Below are 18,573 nucleotides of genomic sequence, written 5' to 3'. Positions count from 1 at the left end.
ACGCAGCAGCTTGGGAATGGAATCTGTAACTCAATAAAGACTTTTACTTAATGACCGCTGGCTAGCGTGATCCTCTGTGAGCTAGGATCTTGAAGCAGCTCTGACAAATATGTTCTTTGGAACCATAATCCCGTCACTATCTTGTTTAGCGTGAGGCTTGGGTCTTGATTTCCTTACTACAGTACATTCATAGAAGTGTCTCCTCCTTCTGTCCATCTATTTACCGTATTTTTCGCTCTATAAGGCACACTTTTTCCCTCCTAAAAAGTAAGGGGAAATGTGTGTGCATCTTATGGAGCGAATGCAGGCTGCGCAGCTATCCCAGAAGCCAGAACAGCGAGAGGGATCACTGCACAGTGCTCCCTCTTGCTGTTCTAGCTTTTGGGATAGCCCCCCTGTCCCTTCCCTCACCTCCCGGAAAAGACCCCAAGAGCCCCGTTCCCTTTAAAGAGCCACGCGGAGCGTGTGTGCGGCTCTTGGGGGCTTTTCCCTGATGAGGGAGAAGGGCAACCCATCAGTGACAGGATGCCCTTTTTCCTCCTCGGGGAAAAGCCTGCAAGCTTGTGAAAGGGAGCACTGAGCAGAACCTGGGATGCATACAGGCTCTGCTCAGCGCTCCCTTTAAAGAATATTTTTTATCTTGCATTCCCCCTCTAAAAACTAGGTGCGTCTTATGGTCAGGTGCGTCTTATGGAGCAAAAAATACGGCAATTCCTTTTTTGAATGGCTGTGTAGTGTTGAATGGCCATTCTGGCTGATACTCTGTGCTTCTTCCATACCTATGAATGATACCGTGGTGGCTGGGTTCGGAATGTATAAACGCAAGCTTACCAAACCAGTTTCTTTGTCTAGGCAATGGCTTTGGCTGGCTAGTTAAGCACCACATAACCAAAGAAGTTGCTTTGTGCAAAAGGACAAATGGGAGGACCTCCCCCTTCTCACCTAGATGCCAGGTAGGAGAACAATAGCCAGAGTTGTGTGTGAGGAAGGTGGGAGCAGACTGGAAGATGGACACACAGGCATGCTTGATCTGTGCTGGACTCAAAGCTATGATTAATGAAGCAGGATCTTTCCTCTATTCTTCCCTAAGGAGGGCAGATCCTCTCAGGTGGCCAGTACAAACCTGCATTTTCATCTTCAGTGGGTTTTTAGGTCCAAAAATGCCTTTTATATGCAATCTAGGTGGGGTGAATCCTAGTCCATGGGACTGGAGCAAGTACTGCTTTATGATAAAGTCAACAGCTTGACTGGAGGGGAGACTAATTCTTGCCAGAAATAAAAGCTGGTGAACAGGATTTCTGTCTGTATATTTTTACAGCATGAAGTGAAATGGGGAAGCTGGTCTCCCTTCATAAGAATATAATGTAAGCAAGATGTAGCTAATGTATGATGCATCCCAATTCCAGTGTGTTTGGTGTGTGGATAAGACAGAGCATGTATCCTGGTGCACTAAGGCAACCAAGACGTGATAAAATAGAGCAAAGGGTGAAGCTTCAGCCTTAAGGGGAAGAAAAACCCAGGAGAAACCAAGGCATACAAATGAAACGTGAAACACAATTAAAAAAACCAGTTCTGTTGAGAAGAGCAGAATTCATGGAACACTCACATTCACATCAACCAACAAGCAACAGAATAAACAGGGCAGAAATTTATTATTTGTTCAGCAAACAGTCCTACACTCAGTCCTACACCAGTAAGTAAAACTGGCTGCGGAAACTGGGCAGGGCAGTATTGCGGATGTGGCTGCTGCTTCAATTCCCGATTCTCAGTATGGCCTGAAGGTTGGTTTTGTTGCTTCCCAGTGATTGAAGCAGGAGATGATGTGGTTCGGCGGAATCCCAGTTCCCAACAGAGCTATCCAGGTACTCCATCCATGACCATTCCTGTCCTCTGTCATCATAGCGGCTCCTATGTGCCTATAACCAGGTCAGGCTTAATCCTTTTCACGCTACTAAGCTCTCTCACTGTGTCTTCAGATAACTCGTCAATATCGAGTCTGTGAATGGAAGAGAAAGAAACATTCTGTTGCCTCCTATACATGGCAACAAAGACCATGCACAACTTATACACACTACAAAACTTAAGTGATTTTTTTTTAAAGGCAGTTTCGAGGTCCCTGCTTCCCACTTTAATATGCAAGTTTGCATGGTGGTGCTGAACATTTCCTGGGGGAGGAACTCCTCTCGTCCCCCGGAATTAGTTTCTAGGGAAGGTTCTGCAGGACAGAAATTGTGACATTTAAACCTGCTGAGGTTGCTAAGAATGGTTTCTTAAGACATACTATTCTATTCTAGCACACCACTTTCACAGGTATTTGCTAAAATGGCAAATCTTTTTAGCCCCCTGATATACTGTGTACACTCCCCACCCCCCAACCCAATTACATGGAGAGAAAGTCAAAAGTACAGAGATGACTAATGGGCCTTATCAGGCTCCTTACAGCCATTTAAGCTTCCACTGGGCTTTATTCTTCATTCATTTCCTTCCTTATTTAAACAGCTAAATTGCCTATGCAAGCAATCACACTTATGCTCACTGGAATTCTATAGGACTCCTTGGTGCTTATCAGAACAAGTCAGGGTTGAAAAAACTCGGTGAAGGAGGTATCTCTAAGGAAGGAGCAGAGACCCAGGGTTCAGTGGTAGTGCTTAGATGCAAAAGCCCGAGGCGTGTTTTTAGTGCTTAAGTAACAGATGCATTTGATTATATCAAGTAAACGGGTCTAGTTCAAAGCCTGCGATTCTCATGAAAATGACCTTCTACAGCATGGAGCAGGAACCTGTGGCTGGACTCCAAATCCCATCAGCCAACAGAGCCAATGGGAGTCCAAACATACCTGGAGGGCCACAGGCTCCCCATTCATAATCCATCGGCTTTAATCATTATACTCAGCAGAACAATACTATACATTCCATTCTCTATGTACTAATATGTTCCTGGGAACAATCCGCCAACAGTGACTCAGACCTCCACAGGTAAGCATGCTCCTGTTCTCGACTTCTTTCACAAATGCCACTCTTGATTAGGCAATTTCCCCTTGTCCCTTGATGTCCCCCTGCCCGGTTCGACTCACGGTTTGATTGTCACACTGGCTCCCTCGGTTCTTCTCCTGCCTTGTTTTCTTAACTTTCCCCTTTAAAAGTCAGGGGCATCTCTGTCCCTGGAGAGCCTATCTTAGGCAACCACACAGCTCCTCAAATGAACGTTGCACAGAAGGGAAGCTGCCTGCAACTTACTCAATTTCCTCCAGTCCACAGCTTGGGTCTTTCAGTCCTTCACAGAGCATCTTCACTCCGGAATCTCCCAGTTTGTTACCCCCCAGCTCCAGCTTCTTCAGACTCTGGTTGGTGCTGAGAGCAGAGCAGAGATCCCTACAGGAAGCTGAGGTGAATTCACAATTCCATAACCTGAAAAAAACCCCAAACAGCTAGGATGGGAGGGGCTGCTGACTTATTCCTTACTTGTAACTACAACTCCACAAAGTATGAGGGTGGCAACAGTTTGGAAGAACTCTTGATATATTACAGGCAACCCCCAATTTGTGCCGGGGTTGCATTCCACATCTTCATGCGCGTCACCGTTGTTGGTGGAGTGCGCATGAGCCCCCCTGTTACACCCTCTTCCAGGTCTGAAAGTGGTGTGGGCATCCGTGGTCACACACTGAGAGGTGCCTATACTCACAGTGATCCAAATTTCTTAACTAGTCAAATTCATTGTACTTTCCTTATTGTCTTTCAGTGCTGTTACATTTGTTCATAGAACAGAATTTGCTATGAAAAGCTACCTATTGAGAATCTCAGCTTTCAGGCTTTGTTGGGGTTTCGGGGGGGGGGGGGTTGAAAAGAGAAAAGTTACTAGCCCTCACTCTTTGTTGGAAGGAAAAGCTTCATCATATTTCTATGTTCTTCTCACTGTTACCTTCTGTTAAGCATCCGCTGCTCATTTCCTGACAATATTTTTGTTTTTGAAAAACTGAATTATTCGAAAGCAGATTAAAAAAACTGTGTAGATAGGAAGATTTCTTACTTACGACAATATCCGAAGCTTGCAGCCTGGGTGTTTCAGTGCCTCACACAGCAGCCTCATTCCTGAATCTCCCAATGGATGGTTCCATAAATCAATGTGTTCCAGCATCTGGTTTGTGATGAGGGCAGAACAGATCTCTCCACAACCTGCTGCTGTGATTTCAGTGCTACACAAGCTGCAGGACACAAGTGCACCTCGTGTGACCATGGGTTTCAGGAGGGGTAGAAGAGGGAGCCCCTGTGGTTTATGGTGAGACCGCCAAGACTGAATTGGGTGAGTGGAGGGAGTTTCCTTATGAAAGACACCAAAAGGGCAGGAGATATTGGGCAGCTTTTAAAGAAGAAGTCCTGCTGGTGCAATGCGCCTTTCTCCTCTCTCCTGGCCTGGCACTCCCTCTGCAACACCCCCACCCCAAATTGGCTCAAGGAGAAGTTAAGAGAGCCCCCAGAGCAGGACGTGGTTGAAGAAGAAGGGGATCAGTCCATCTGGGAATCTGAAATGTGATTTCCACAGCGCTGTGTTGAATGCCTCCATGTATCATTGTGGTGGGATGGACCATAGATTGGAGATGGGAGGGGGGGGAATGGGGTGGACAAGGGAAGAGGTAAAGTCCACTTAGAGGGATGGAAAACACAGGAGAAATTAGCCTGGAGTGGGGAAGGGCCTCCTTTGGCTAGGGCATGTGTACTTTTGCGATTAGGAAAGTGCACATATAAAGACTATAAAAATGAAAACAAGAGAGAGAGAGGTATGAATGGATGGGTGGATGGATGGAGAAGGAGGGATTTTCCCCATGAAAACTACCGTATTTTTCGCACTATAAGACGCACCAGACCATGAGATGCACCTAGTTTTTGGAGAAGGAAAACAAGAAAAAAAATATTCTGAATCCCAGAAGCTAAAACAGCAAGAGGGAGCGCTGCGCAGTGATCCCTCTCGCTGTTCTGGCTTCTGGGATAGCCGCACGAAGCCTCTTCAGGGCAGTGAGAGGAATGCTCCCCCTGCTCTGAAGAGGCTTCGCACGGCTAAGCCAGAAGCTAGAACAGCGAGAGGGAGCGCTGCACAGCAATCCCTCTCACTGTTCTGGCTTCTGGGATAGCTGAGCAGCCTGCATTCGCTCCATAAGACGCACACACATTTCCCCTTACTTTTTATGAGGAAAAAAGTGCATCTTACAGAGCGAAAAATACGGTAGATTCCTCATATGCAACAGAACATAATTCCAGACCCACAAGCACTGTGCTCATGATCTGAACCCGAAGGAACAGAGTTCTCCCTTACCACAATTTCTGCAACGTGCACTTTGGATGTTTCAGTCCCTCACACAGCAGCTGCACCCCGGAATCCCCAAGCTGGTTACCTCCCAGGAAGAGTTCGGTCAGCGTCTGGTTGCTGCTGAGGACAGAGGCAAGATCTGCACAGCAGGCAGCAGTGAGATCACAATTGTACAAGCTGCAGGAGAAAAAAAAGCATTGGCTGTGTTATGTTCACACAAAAGCTAGAAGAGTCCCTCTGCATTCCTCCATCCCGTTTGCAGGTTTGTACCGCGTCTAATCACTCTGCACAACTGGATTCCGGCAGGGCATGGAAGAACAGGGTTTTAAGGGGATGGCTTGAAGTGTAAAGACCCTTCTCCTGTTTCTTCAGATCACCTCGCAACTTTCTTCAAATACAAACAATTCCTGTCACCTGCAGCAATTATCCGGCAGCCCCTATGTAACAAACTGGATGACAAGGGCTTTCTTGGTCATGCCTCAGCTGACAGTAGCTGCTATAGAACCCATTCAATGAGCAAAAATGGGCTTCTATGTTCCTCAAAGAGTTTCCTGGAGGTGCAGAAACTTCTCACTCTGAAACTCAGGCAGAGAAGATGTGTAGTGACACTCAGTCAGGGGTAGGCAACCTAAGGACCAGGGGCCGGATGCGGCCCAATCGCCTTCTCAATCCAGCCCGCAGGTGGTCCGAGAATCAGCATGTTTTTACATGAGTAGAATGTGTCCTTATATTTAAAATGCATCTCTGGGTTGTTTGTGGGGGATAGGAATTTGTTCTTTTTTTCCCTTCCAAAATATAGTCTGGCCCACCACATGGTCTGAGGAACGGTGGACTGGCCCACAGCTGAAAAAGGTTGCTGACCTCTGCTCTCAGCACTTGATGGCAGGAAATGTAAACCAATTTTTTTGGTTGGGGTGGGGGTGAGGGACAACCTGTTAATACCCTATGAATAGTTAAGGTGAAGAAATCAAAAATTAGGAAGGGATCTTGGAATACTGTGATTCCGAACAGAAACAAGTGATGCCTCAACAGGCTTGACTGTACAAAAGGGTCGGTCTGGCTCCTGCTTGGGGTGCAGCATTTCTAGGGTCCCTTCACTCTCATGGGGGGGGGGCAACCTGGGCTCCAAAGATGCTATCCAACCCCAGAGGGATCCAGCCGATTACTTGCTTGAGGAGCTGCAGCTTGCAGTGCGGATGCTTCAGACCTCTGCACAGAAGCTTCACCCCTGGATCTCGAAGCTCGTTACATTCCACCACCAGCTCTGTCAGAGTCTGTCTGACTGCGAGAGCAGAAGAGAGATCTTCACAAGAAGCAGCTGTAATATTACATCGGACCAGCCTGTGTGAGAAAGAAAAGATGAAAGAAAAACCTCTCCCGTTCACATTTTCCTCCACAAACAGCTTCTGCTTGCTAGAAGACCCTGAAGCCTTTATTCCTAGCCACTGCCAGGATGAAGGAGTCTTGAAGGACTCAAAGTAACATTGCAGCTGTGCAGGCACTCTGAGGAAGGATTTTGGTTTGTGTATGTGGTTTTGGTTCACTCACAAGCACACAGCCTGCTCCTATTCACACTCCTCTGTGTGGTCTCAATAGTCAATTAAAACTGACCAGACTTTGTTGTCTATTTCATGTTTCCAGGCCTGTCCTTCCAAATGCATGAGAAAGTTTATCTTTCATGTTCCTAAGAGCCAACACTCACCTCTGGGTCTTTTTCAACTATCTGACTCTGCCTTCATTCCTGTGCTGCTGAATAGTGCAGAGGTACATGGGACCCACCTGATGCAAGGGGATGGCAGCTTACACCAAGGGTGATGAACCGTTGGCTCTCTAGATGCTGCTGAACTACAACTCCCATCAGCAAGGATAGTTCCCTCCCTTCGACATAGAGCTAGGGCCCAAGGCAAGTGCAGCAGCAATCAGCTCTGCTCAGAAAACCTAAATTCCCTTCAGGTTTTCATGCAGATCACCTTGTGCCATGTGTGCTGGGGTTGTGTGTACAAATCCCACTCTGTATGTGATGCAAAGGCTCTCAGAGCAACTCTGCCTTCTGCCTATGGTCACAGTCCTGCTGCCAGACGTTTTAGGAGGGGTAGGAAATCAAGAGCAACAAGCAGGTGAAAACTAGTTGGCTCTGCCGGTGCATCCTCATTTGTGGGTGGGTGGAGAAAGAAGACAAGCATGTCAGTAAGCACAACAGATCCATGATGAGAAACCTGCAGGGAGACTACAGTGCCCATGACAAAGTGTGGCCCCCTAGAAGTGACAGAAATGGCTGAGAGATCTGCAAAGCCAGCTGGATCAGCCACAGAGAGCAAGCTCTGAAGGCCCTTGGGAGTGCTGGGTCATGATCCATTCCCCCCCCCTCCTTACCTTCAGGTTATTCCTCTCTTCTCTCTACATTCCTTCCTTTGCCTTTCCTCTTCTGCTATGTTTATCAAGCAACTTTGAAATATATGTGTGTGTGTGTAACAAGAAGCCGAAAGCACCAGCCTGAAGATGACGAGTGAGACCTCGTCGAAACGTCGCCTAGACACCCCAACTCTTACACGGGAAGACACCCGAAGACACCAAAACCTACATTCCTGTACCCGTGAAAATCTACGAAAGCATATATATATATATATATATATATATATATATATATATATATATATATATATATGGGGGGACTATGTTCATATTCTTTCTGATATTTTAAAGTATACAGCTATTTGTTCCTGCATGCAAATATATTAACCCTCTCCCCAATATGCTGGATCAAGGATGCTATAGTTGTGCAAAAGGGAATCGCCTCTTTTCATTTCCCTTGAGAGCAGACATTTCTTTGTATTCTGCAATACACCAAATCATGGAACTCCACAGCACAAATCCCAGCCACTGCTCACCTCAGTTTTTGCAGCTTGCAGCTGGGCTGCTTCAACCCCTCACAGAGCAGCCTCACTCCAGCATCTTCCAGTCCATTATATTCTAGTGCCAGTTCTGTCAATGTCTGGCTGGTGCTGAGAATGGAGCTGAAATCCCCACAACAGGCAGGGCTGAGCTCATTTGTGTCCAGCCTGCAAGAGAAAACAAACAGATCCAACAAGTGCAAACATGGCTCACTCACTTCTACAGGCCCCTTCTATTTCACCCTCTGATATTAAGAAGATATGTTGTGAAACAACAGCCCTTCCACTCTAAATCGCAGTGATCACGTCAGTGAATTTCTTCACTTTACAGCTGATGCAGCCTATAATTGGTGGGTGATGAAAGGAAGGCTGTCTGCCTCCATAGCTAAGCTGCATGTATACCGTGATCTGTGGATGGTTCTGATGTAAAACTCAGGTTGAGACCCTTCAGCCAGGGCCTCACCTATAACATGATATTCACTGCCGCAAAGGCTGGGCACATGCTCCCATTTACTCTGTGTCCAGTTAGCTGCAACCGACGATCCATATCTATGCTGCAGCGATCCTATTAAAGGCTGTGTTTTGATGCATTTCCTCCCAAACCAGCTTCAACACGACTTGAGAAAAAGAGCCACCTGGCTGTGCTTTAAGATAGTTCAGGTGTACCCAGCCAAAGCCTCACTCTCCCTGTCCTCATCCATCACTGAGCTCTCGGCTCTGATCCCAGAGAATTCTTTTAGGCACGTGAGAAATTATTCTGTCATGGAGGTGATAAGACCACAGCAATAAAGGAGAAAGGGTGAGGATTCCTGATATGGAGAGCTGGTTTGGACATTCAGCTCACCTCCATCTGACCTCATCATATACACACCCTCCAAGGCACGGGTGGGGAACTGGCTCTGGCCAGGGAGCGGGATCCCATGCTGCTCCATCCCCACCCCAAAGGGTCAACCACCTGTCAGTCACCTGCTGTCAACAGAGTCCTCCTGTGCAGCCCTGATTGTTCAAACTGTACCTGCAAAGGAAGGCTTTTCCTTTGCTGCCAGAAAGTGCTAAATTCTGCCAGCGGCTAGAAATGAAGAAGCAGGAATGTGCTCCCGAGTCTCCCTTTTCAAACTGGCCAGTTCCGTGCCTGGTGTTATATATGGGATGGAGGAAACACCCGTGAGCCGGATGTTCACACACGGATTTTGCAATTGCAAGAGGTTTAGAAGAGGAGTCGAAAACCCTGACACTGAATGCACACCTGAACTTCCTGGTCAATCAAACATTTCCTAATACCTTTATGCAACTGTAGCTGAACAGAAGGTCCTCAATGGAAATTACATGGAGGCCAGTCTGAAGGTCTGTTCCTACAGACTGCTGGTTTACTCTGGTTCTGCTTTGCAGGGAAGAGGAAATAATAAGTGTTTGCGATATTGTCAGATTTTCATCCCTCCCTTTCAGGAAGGCAGAGTGGGTTATCCTTTGTTTTATCAAGAAGAATAAAGGCATGAATGATCCTACAACTCTACAGAAACCAAGAGACCAGACTATGATGTCCAGCAGGACCCCTGATCTACCCAGGGCTCCTTGAAAGTAAGCTGTCCAAGGACTTCACACGGAAGGAATTTGGCTCCCACTTACAATAAAGTTTGCAGTACGCAGTTTGGATGTCTCAGTCCTTCAGACAACAGCTTCACTCCTGCATCTCCCACTTTGTTACATTCCAGGTTCAGCTTCATCAGAGTCCGGCTGGTACTTAGAACAGGGATGAGATCCTGACAACTGGCAGCTGAGAGATTGCAGCTGTCCAACCTGCATAGTGTGTGCAAAATTGTTATTACTTTCTTTGGGGGGGGGCACTTGCTGAGCCTCTGCTTCTTTCATACTTCAAGCTGCAACCAAGATAAGCTGCATCCCATTTGCACTGCAGTGCTCTCTCTCTCTCTCTCTCTCTCTCTCTCTCTCTCTCTCTCCTCCCCATGCCATATGCCAGTAGAAATGTGGGAACAGTGAAGACTGCAGTCCTCAAGTTTGCTATCCCAAAGGCTTTCCTATCAGCTATTGTGTGCTATTTTCAATAACTGTGACCAATTAATTGCTATCAAGGTTGGGTCTGAGGGTGGCAGTTCACTTTTTTGCCATTATAGTAACACAGCAAAATGCACATTTTTTTTAAATGGACAAATTAATTGGGGGGGAGTCTTGGAGATCCCACAAAAAAACTTTGGGGATTGCAGCACCACAGTGGGTGATCTACAAGACTTCTGATTTCTCTTTGTCCCCTCCCCAAAATCTGCTCTGGAAGGTTCAGAGCAGAATTTTGGGTGGTTGTGCAGTGCAAAACATGAAAGAAAAACACATGGCATGAGAAGACATCAACTCGTGCCATGATGATTCTCTTCCTAAATTTAAAAATAAAAAGTTCTGAGGCCTCAAACATTCAATCTTTTAAAAAGTAAGTGTGTGTTGGAGAGGACCACAAAACATGACCCTGGTTTAGACTACTGCAGGATGATCTCTGTGTGACTGCCCTTGAGGAACGTTCAGAAACCTTTCGTCATTCCCCGAGTTGGTGAGGCTCATTTGACAACAACGAAAAGCTGAGCCTTTAGCGTCACTGGCCCGATCCTATGGAACACCCTGCTAATAAAGATTCAGCATGTAACTTCTGTGCCAACTTTTAAATGCCTGCGGGAAACTTTTCTATTCCACCAGGCCTATGCAGACAATTAAGAGTACATCCCCCCACAAAGGACTGCTGATATTTTTTTAAATTTTTGCCTTTAACTTGCTATGATGTTATTGTTTGGTTTTATGTTTTATATTGTTGCAAATTACTATTATATATTTTTATGATACAGCAGTATAATAACTATTTTTTAAAGCAAAATTAAAACTGCAGCTGGTGCCGTTTTGAGCTTACAATTCCACCATTGCCTGATTCCCCTTGGGCCCCAGTGTTATTTTTGAGTCCATCTTAAAGTGCTGGCTAAGACCTAAAAAAATTGGATCACCTGCTTGGTAAGACCACCTGCTTATCAAAAAGCACTAGACCTGATCCACCAGCTCTGGGCTTTGGCAGTCTGACTCTGAAAGGGACAGCATGGTGCTCCTCACCCCAAGCTCTGCAGCTTGCAGTTCGGATGCTTCAACCCCTCACACAGCAGCTGAACTCCTTGATCTCCCAGTAAAGGATTCCAACCCAGTTCCAGCTCTGTCAGCTTCTGACTGGTACTGAAAACAGTGGAAAGGTCTCTGCCAGAAACAGAAGTCAGGCCACAGTCCCTCAGTCTGAAAGGTAAAAAAAGAGGTGAGTGGTTGAAAAAGCCTGAGGTCGAGATGACATCACGTGGCTTCTCACCCTTCTTCTAAGACTCATGAAAAAGAAGGTGTGATCCAGCACAGGAGAACCTTGTGTCCTTTTCACTCCTTGGGGAGCACAGATCACATTAGGCCTACTTGCCTAACTAGGTATAGTGATCGTTGGTTTCACTGAGGATAGTAATGATTTAATTCATTGAGGAACTTAGGAATATCCATTTTCAAACAATGGTGCCTTTATTGTTGAAAGATGCTTTGGACTAAGAGATAAAAGTAAGTCAGATTAAAACCGATTAAAAACACACACATACAGTATATACACACTTTTCTGTATGTGGAGTTCTGGGAAATTCAGGTTAGGATCTGTGATGGCAGGAATTATAGAATATGGCAAACAATACCCAACATTATACATCACAGTGTGTATATAGAAGGAATATACACAGATGCAGTGTGAATCAAGATACAGAAGAGGGACCACAAGAAAGGGAGATACTGACAGCACACACCTGAGAGATAGTGGGCCCTTAAGCTTCATGTTCTAGTTTAAAATTTTGAAATCTCTCCAAAACAGTCTTTTGTCCAAGAGGGAGAAATTGTGCTGTGGTTGTTTTTTAAAACAGAAAAACCCCTGAGTAATTCTGCACACCTAAAGACAACTGACGTTGTGCACCCTCAATGCCTTTATGTTCCACTGGTAATGCTTAGGCAGAAGAAGCTTTTTTTCAGCTTACCCCAGTTTTTCTAGCATACAGTTGGGATGACTCAGCCCTTCACATAGCAGCCTGGCTCCCGATTCCTTCAGAATGGCTGCCTGCAAGTCCAGTTCTACCAGCTTCTGGCTTGTTGAGAGAACAGTGGAAAGATCTGCACAGCAATTGTCTGTGAGCTGGCATCCATTAAGCCTGAAAAATGGGACAGAAACAGCTCCATTGGCCAGCTCATTCCCTGGGTATCCTTTGGACAAACCCTCATAAACATGGCTGATTCTTCTCTATCATCTCAATGATGCAGCAGATGTTGATTACGCACAGGCCACCTGAACGTGTGTAAAACATTCTGCATCTGGAGCATTTCTTTTTCTCCCTAGGTGGTTCAAAGCACAACAGCTTTTAATATTCCCACTAAATTAGCAAACTCTTTCTCTGGGATCCACGGAAATGCTCTGGGAAGTTGCCATAGGCAAATGGAAGGCATTTGGGAAGCATGCTAAAGACCAACAGATATGGGGAAATGGAACCCAGTTGTAAATAACTGGCTTAGGCAACAAGCGACTTCTAATTCTGTCCTGTACGGGAGGCTAAGCTGTGGCCCTTCGGATGTTGTTGGGCAGGAACTCTCATCATCCCTGACCCCTGGGGTCAGGCTTGCTGGGGCTGATGAGAGTTAAAATCCAGCAATATCCAGAGGGGCCACAGGTTCTCCTCTCCTACTGTACTGAAAACACAGAGAGATGGACCTTCACATTAACAGCTACCCTGGCACATGGGGTGTGTTGGTCCACCCAGTGGCAGAGGAAGCCACACCTGGGGCAGTGTGCCCAGGGTCGGGCAAGCCACCCACAGGGGTGGAGCGCACTGCGGGACCTCCAGAGTCTGCCTGCCTCCTCCCACTCAGCCACCTTACAGCTGGGGGGAGGCAGAGGGGGAACGTTTGGGCAGCACGGAGAGACACGTGGCTCAGACCCCGCAGTGAGTGCCGCCTGGCATTTTGTCACCCCCCTCAGTGGTGACACCCGGGGCGGCCCGCACTCACCTCACCCCCTTCCTCTGTCCTTGGGTCAACCTGGTCTTTCCAACGGCCTTCCCTCCCCTCCTGGCCAAGAGGAGCAACATTTTTGTCAGGTCTTGCTAGCCAAGCCAAAAAGAATAGATGGCTTCCTGTGGTATTAAAGGTGTGTTGGGTGCTGGAGTAGCTAAGGAAGCACCTTGCTAATGATTTCTGGAGGAAAGGCCAGTGGGGAGCTTGCCAATTTTGCTGCTCCGCAATCAGGGTGCCCCAGCAAGAAAGCAATCCCTGGCTGACCTCCCAAGCTTGGAGCCAGAGAATGTATGGGATCTCCGTATAGTTGTGGGGATGATCTCCACCCACCTCCAAAGTCTAAGGTGGAGAGAAAGAATGATCACTGCTCACACACACCAGAGGCCTGTGGCACATGAGAATGGAGAAGCCTGTCCCTCCTGACATGTGATGACTGACATGTGAAGGAAACACTTAATTGTTAGTACAGGGGGAACAAACTCTGCAAAACTGGAAGTAGGTGTTCCAGCTAGCAAACTTTGCACTGGAAGCCAAACGGAAGCCAAACAGTGGAAGGGCACTGGCGGTGGGAGGCCTCATTAGGGAAAGTGCGCCTTGGTTTAAGAACACTTTTGGTGTAAGAACAGACTTCCAGGACAAATTAAGTTCGTAAACGGAGGTACCACTGTAGAGTGGTACCTTGGTTGTCAAACGGCTTGGCTCCCAAACAAATAAGCTCCCGAATGTTGCAAACCCGGAAGTAAGTGTTCCAGTTTGCGAACGTTTTTCGGAAGCCAAACATCTGACTTGGCTTCCATGGCTTCCGTTTGAGTGCAGGAAGTTCGAGAACCAAGGTATCACTGTATTAATTTAAGCTTTCCCTAAAGAGGGGCTGGGTGCAACTCTCACAGAATCATTGCGGGACCCCCAAGGGTCATCTGTGTAGTTCCACCTCATAGAATGCAGGAATCATAAAGCTCAACATACATCTTGCCGACAGATCTGTTTCGCACTTGATCATGTGAATATTGCCAGAGATAGGAGCTGATGATGAGATCTAATATAGAGTCCTCCGTAGCCTCCCAAAACTTTCATGACCTCAGACATTTCCACTTGCCAGTTATTCAGCAAACCTCTGACAATGTGGGGCTGCCCTGGGACCCATTCAGGCACTGCTTTGGAAATACCTGAACCTCAATAAGACACACATTAGCTGAGTGTGTCTGATTCAATAGAGCCAAGCAAGTAACAAGGCAGGGAAAACAGCTGTGACTTACTCCAGTTTCCTGATTTTGTTGTTTGGGTCTTTCAGTGCTTGACAGAGAAGGTAAACTGCTGAACGCTCCTGTGTTTTCTGATCTGGCCTAAAAAGGTAGAAAAGTTCGTTATGTTCTGTTTTCTAATATAAAATGAGCATAATGAACAAAATATGCTTATTGGTTACGCTACCCTTTCTGTTTTGGGAGAGAAAAAAGCAGTTTTAGTGATTGCACTACAAAATTTAAACTGGTTTGAAAGAAGTTTAACTGTCGCTACTTCTTTCCAATAAATGTAGGAAGTTCTAGGTCTGTAAGTGTGGTGATCATTCTTCCTCAGAGAGCCCTAGGCCTTTTACGAAACTGCATTTCCCAAGGTGCTTAGGACAGTTAACTATACTGGCTGGGGCTGATGGGATTTGGAGTCCAAGAGCAGTATACCTGAAGGAGCATCTCAGTATACCTGAAGGAGTATACGTGAAGGAGCGTCTCCACCCCCATCATTCAGCCTGAGGTCCTCCTCCGAGGGCCTTCTGGTGGTTCTCTCACTGCGAGATGTGAGGCTACAGGGAACCAGGGAGAGGTGGTACCTGCCCTGTGGAACATCCTCCCATTAGATGTTGAGGAAATAAATAAACAACTATCTGACATTTAGAAGACACCTGAAGGCAGCCCTGTTTAGGGAAGTTTTTAATGTTTTGTTGTGTTTTTAATGTTCTGTTGGGAGCTGCCCAGAGTGGCTGCGGAGACCCAGCCAGATGGGCGGGGTTTTATTTATTTATTTATTATCCAGAGGACCCCTGCTCTACAGCTTAGCATAGACATAATCCAGATATAAAGGGGAGAAGAAAGAAGGATTTGCCAAAAAAACAAAAAAGAAAGAAAGCAAAGAGCAGAAGTCTTTGGTAATGCATATTATGAGAAGTAGGAAAGAAGAGGAATAAAAATCAGCTACATCGGTAATACAGTTAAGAGTTTGGGTCCTACTTACTGACATGGATGACTGAGATGCCCTGGAAGTTCTTCTCCCCCAGGTTCCTTCGACAGAAACAAACATCCATGCAGGCAAAGCGCCTCCAGGTGTAAACAGTTCTGGACACAGGAGGAGAGAACAGCTTGGTCCAGGGGAGTAAATGTCAATCTCTCCATAGTTACTTCAGTCAAATGGTCAAGAGCACATTGGGCAAATTCCTCTTCTTGGGTTACATACAAATAGTGAAACCTCTCCAGTGGGTGATAATTTGGATAATCTGACTTAATCTGTGTGTCTGTTTTAAACCAATCTAGCAAGTCAGCCTTAATTGCAGGTGAAATTTGCCACCCAAATTGTTCTTTCAGGTATTCCATTATTTCTCTGTTTAATAGGCTAAAGATGAATTGGGCAAATAAGGTCAAATCTCCTGGGTCTTTGCCGCATCCTTCTAGTGAGAGTTCCAGATCTTGCTTCATAGTCTCAGGATCTTTGGGCGTGTCTTCCAAAACATAGAACAAGGCCGCAAGAAACTCTTGTACACTGAGGTGGAGGAACCTATAGAGACCTTCAGAATCAGGGTCTTTCTGAAAAAGAGCAGAAGGAAGAGACCCTAAGTGACCTGAACTTTGCTTCTGGATTTCTTCGGCCTTGAACAAGGTCTTGTTTTTCTTGATTCCATCAGCAGCCAGTGAGCAGAGCCCTCTCAGATTCCACTGCCCTGAGCTACTGCAGGGAGACTCAGTCAAACGGGAGAGATAAAGTGCATATACCGCAGTGAGTTTTTCAGACACTGGCACTGGATCTTCCTTGCCCCTGTCTAGCTGCTGTTTCATCACAGTGCAGAGGACCCAGCACAAATTGGGGACAAAGGATAGGGCAAAGAGTGCTTCATCCCCTTTAACGTACCTAAGAGCCTGTGTTGCTAATTTTTTGTCTCCAAAGACCTTGAGGAAATACTCTTCTTTGCCCTCCTCAGAAAAACCCAAAAGTCTCATGCAGCGTTCAGACTGCAGGCAATTCCTGAGGCTTTCCAAAGAGGATGGCCTGGTAGTAATTAGCAGGCAGGCCTCTGGAAGAAGGGCTCTGTGAAATAATGCACTCAAGAGGACTCCCACCGGCTTCTTCTCCTTGGGATCAACGCTTGGGTTGTCTTCCTGGTGTTCGATGGAGCAAGTGAGTTCATGAAAGCCATCAATTATGAAGAGAAGCTTGACAGGGTTTTCTAGGAGTTCCATTATCTCTTCTCTCTCTCTAAGCTCAGGATCACCGTTTAAAATCAAGTCAGCCAAGTCCGCCTGGCCCTCAACGAGATTCAGTTGCCCACAACGGAGGTAGAAAAGGTAATCAAATCTCCCGGGAAAGAGTCTTCCAGCTGCCCAGTCTAGCAGGATCTTTCTGGCCAAGGTGGTTTTCCCAGTCCCAGCCCCTCCCAGGAGCACCACAGTCTGTGGTCCTTCGTTGTCAACCTCAAACAAGGCCTCAGTGGGAACAGCAACCATTTGCTCTGACATGATCCCAGAATGTCTCCATGGTCTGTGCAGTATTTCAGTCTCTCGTCTATCTCCATTTGCAATAATTAGTTGCTCATATTTTTCATTGGGAGGCCCATAGACCCCATGGCTGGCCAGCCTTCTTTCAGGGCTTTGGTATTTCTCTCTAATATGTTCTCTGTATTTCTCCCTGTAATCTAATTCAGACATTATTTGTCATTAGGCATACTTTATTAATTCTGAATGAAACTGAGCAATCATCATTGTGGATTGCAAAAAAAAAACCAATTAAGCTTTTGGTGTATTTGACAGGCTTTCTGAAATATATTTGGCAAAATGATACAAAAGCTGGGCGAGATCGCATATTTTTTACATGGTTCCTTTCCAGAACCAGCTCCCCATGCTGGGAAATGTTAACACGTGAACTGATTCACAGAGAAAGTATTTTTGACAGAGAAAAGTTCTGTTTGAATTAAGACCTGTGACAGCGGTTTACTAGCTGCAAACCTGTGCACATTTACGTGGGACTAAGTCCCACTGAACTCAGGACTTCTAAGCAATCTGCATGGGCCGGCACTGTACGAAATCCTACTGTACAATATCCTACTTCAGACACCACCCTTGTCTTGCTCCAACACTCCTCCTTTCGGTTGTCCTTAAAAATCCACTTCCTGGAATCCAAAGAAACTTCCTTATCACATTAAGTAAGATTTTGAATCACAGCAAATGCTCCCATTTTCAGACAAATGGCAGGTTGCCTGTAAAGTCCCTCCGTCTGAAAGCAGAGATGAGCACTGCACCCCAAAGTCAAATTCGACTGGACTTAACTGTCCAGGGGTTCTTTACCTTAAATCCCCCCTTTTTTTGCAACTCCAAAATTAACAAAATAACTGCAATACTGCTCACAATTTGGTTACTTCAAAACTCAGCAAGTCCACCTGATTTCAATTAAGCAACCTGAACTAATCTGAACAGGATTGCAAGCAAAACGATCCTGGCTTACCTGACCGCATCGGTGGTGTCATTTATGAACATGAAAGAGAAAACGAACAAAACCAGGACACTACTTCCTCTGAAACACAAAAGGGCAATTTCTTCTCAGTCTTAAGATCCAATACAATCTCTACAGTGCAGACGGCCCTTTGTACGTCTTCAGTTTCTGTTTAAGTTTAAATGCATTCAGCAACAAGGAAGTATCCCGAGGAAAAAGGTGGAGAGAAATGGATTTGTCCTCGGGTTCCGGTAATCTTACACTGAAAGTCCACCATCTGCTGGTGGAAGTCAGTATTAGTGTGACCAGACCAGACCAGAAAAATGGGATAGCCAAAAAATCAAGGTATGTGGTTGCATGACAACCTGCAGAAGAGCCATGTAATCAGTTTTGAGAACCTTTTTGTGTAGTGGAAGAGCAGAATTTAACTTAATATTTTAACTCTGGACAGTGGAACTGGCTCCCTCAGAAGGTGGTGGCCTCTTTTTCCTTGGAAGTTTAAAAGCAGATGTTTGATGGTCAATATCCAGATACCAGTCAAGATCGATTAAATGGTGTTTATTTAAAAGGCATAGTTTGTGGAAACATGCCCTTCGCAGGCAGTGGAGAAATGTTACACTGAACA

At 46.0% G+C, this 18,573-nt stretch overlaps 1 protein-coding gene across 1 annotated transcript in view; it reads right to left on the bottom strand.

Moving 5' to 3' along the window:
- Nucleotides 1–1,631: 1,631 nt before the first annotated feature.
- Nucleotides 1,632–18,573, bottom strand: part of LOC308576248 (uncharacterized protein) — a 41,799-nt gene continuing 24,857 nt past the window's right edge. The window contains exons 15-26 of the mRNA XM_081175426.1: nt 17,961–17,982; nt 15,486–17,154; nt 14,516–14,602; nt 12,233–12,403; nt 11,295–11,468; nt 9,819–9,989; nt 8,190–8,360; nt 6,472–6,642; nt 5,308–5,478; nt 4,031–4,201; nt 3,237–3,407; nt 1,632–1,996 (exon numbers count right to left, since the gene is read on the bottom strand). Coding sequence (XP_081031552.1) covers nt 1,909–1,996; nt 3,237–3,407; nt 4,031–4,201; nt 5,308–5,478; nt 6,472–6,642; nt 8,190–8,360; nt 9,819–9,989; nt 11,295–11,468; nt 12,233–12,403; nt 14,516–14,602; nt 15,486–17,154; nt 17,961–17,982 — 3,237 coding nt within the window. The 3' untranslated portion in view covers nt 1,632–1,908. The remainder of the gene's footprint in view (nt 1,997–3,236; nt 3,408–4,030; nt 4,202–5,307; nt 5,479–6,471; nt 6,643–8,189; nt 8,361–9,818; nt 9,990–11,294; nt 11,469–12,232; nt 12,404–14,515; nt 14,603–15,485; nt 17,155–17,960; nt 17,983–18,573) is intronic.

Source organism: Podarcis bocagei (genome assembly GCF_964188305.1).
Source record: "Podarcis bocagei genome assembly, chromosome: 1".
NCBI lineage: Eukaryota > Metazoa > Chordata > Lepidosauria > Squamata > Lacertidae > Podarcis > Podarcis bocagei.
Note: the sequence above shows the minus strand (reverse complement) of the source record. Positions and strands in the feature narration are given on the sequence as shown.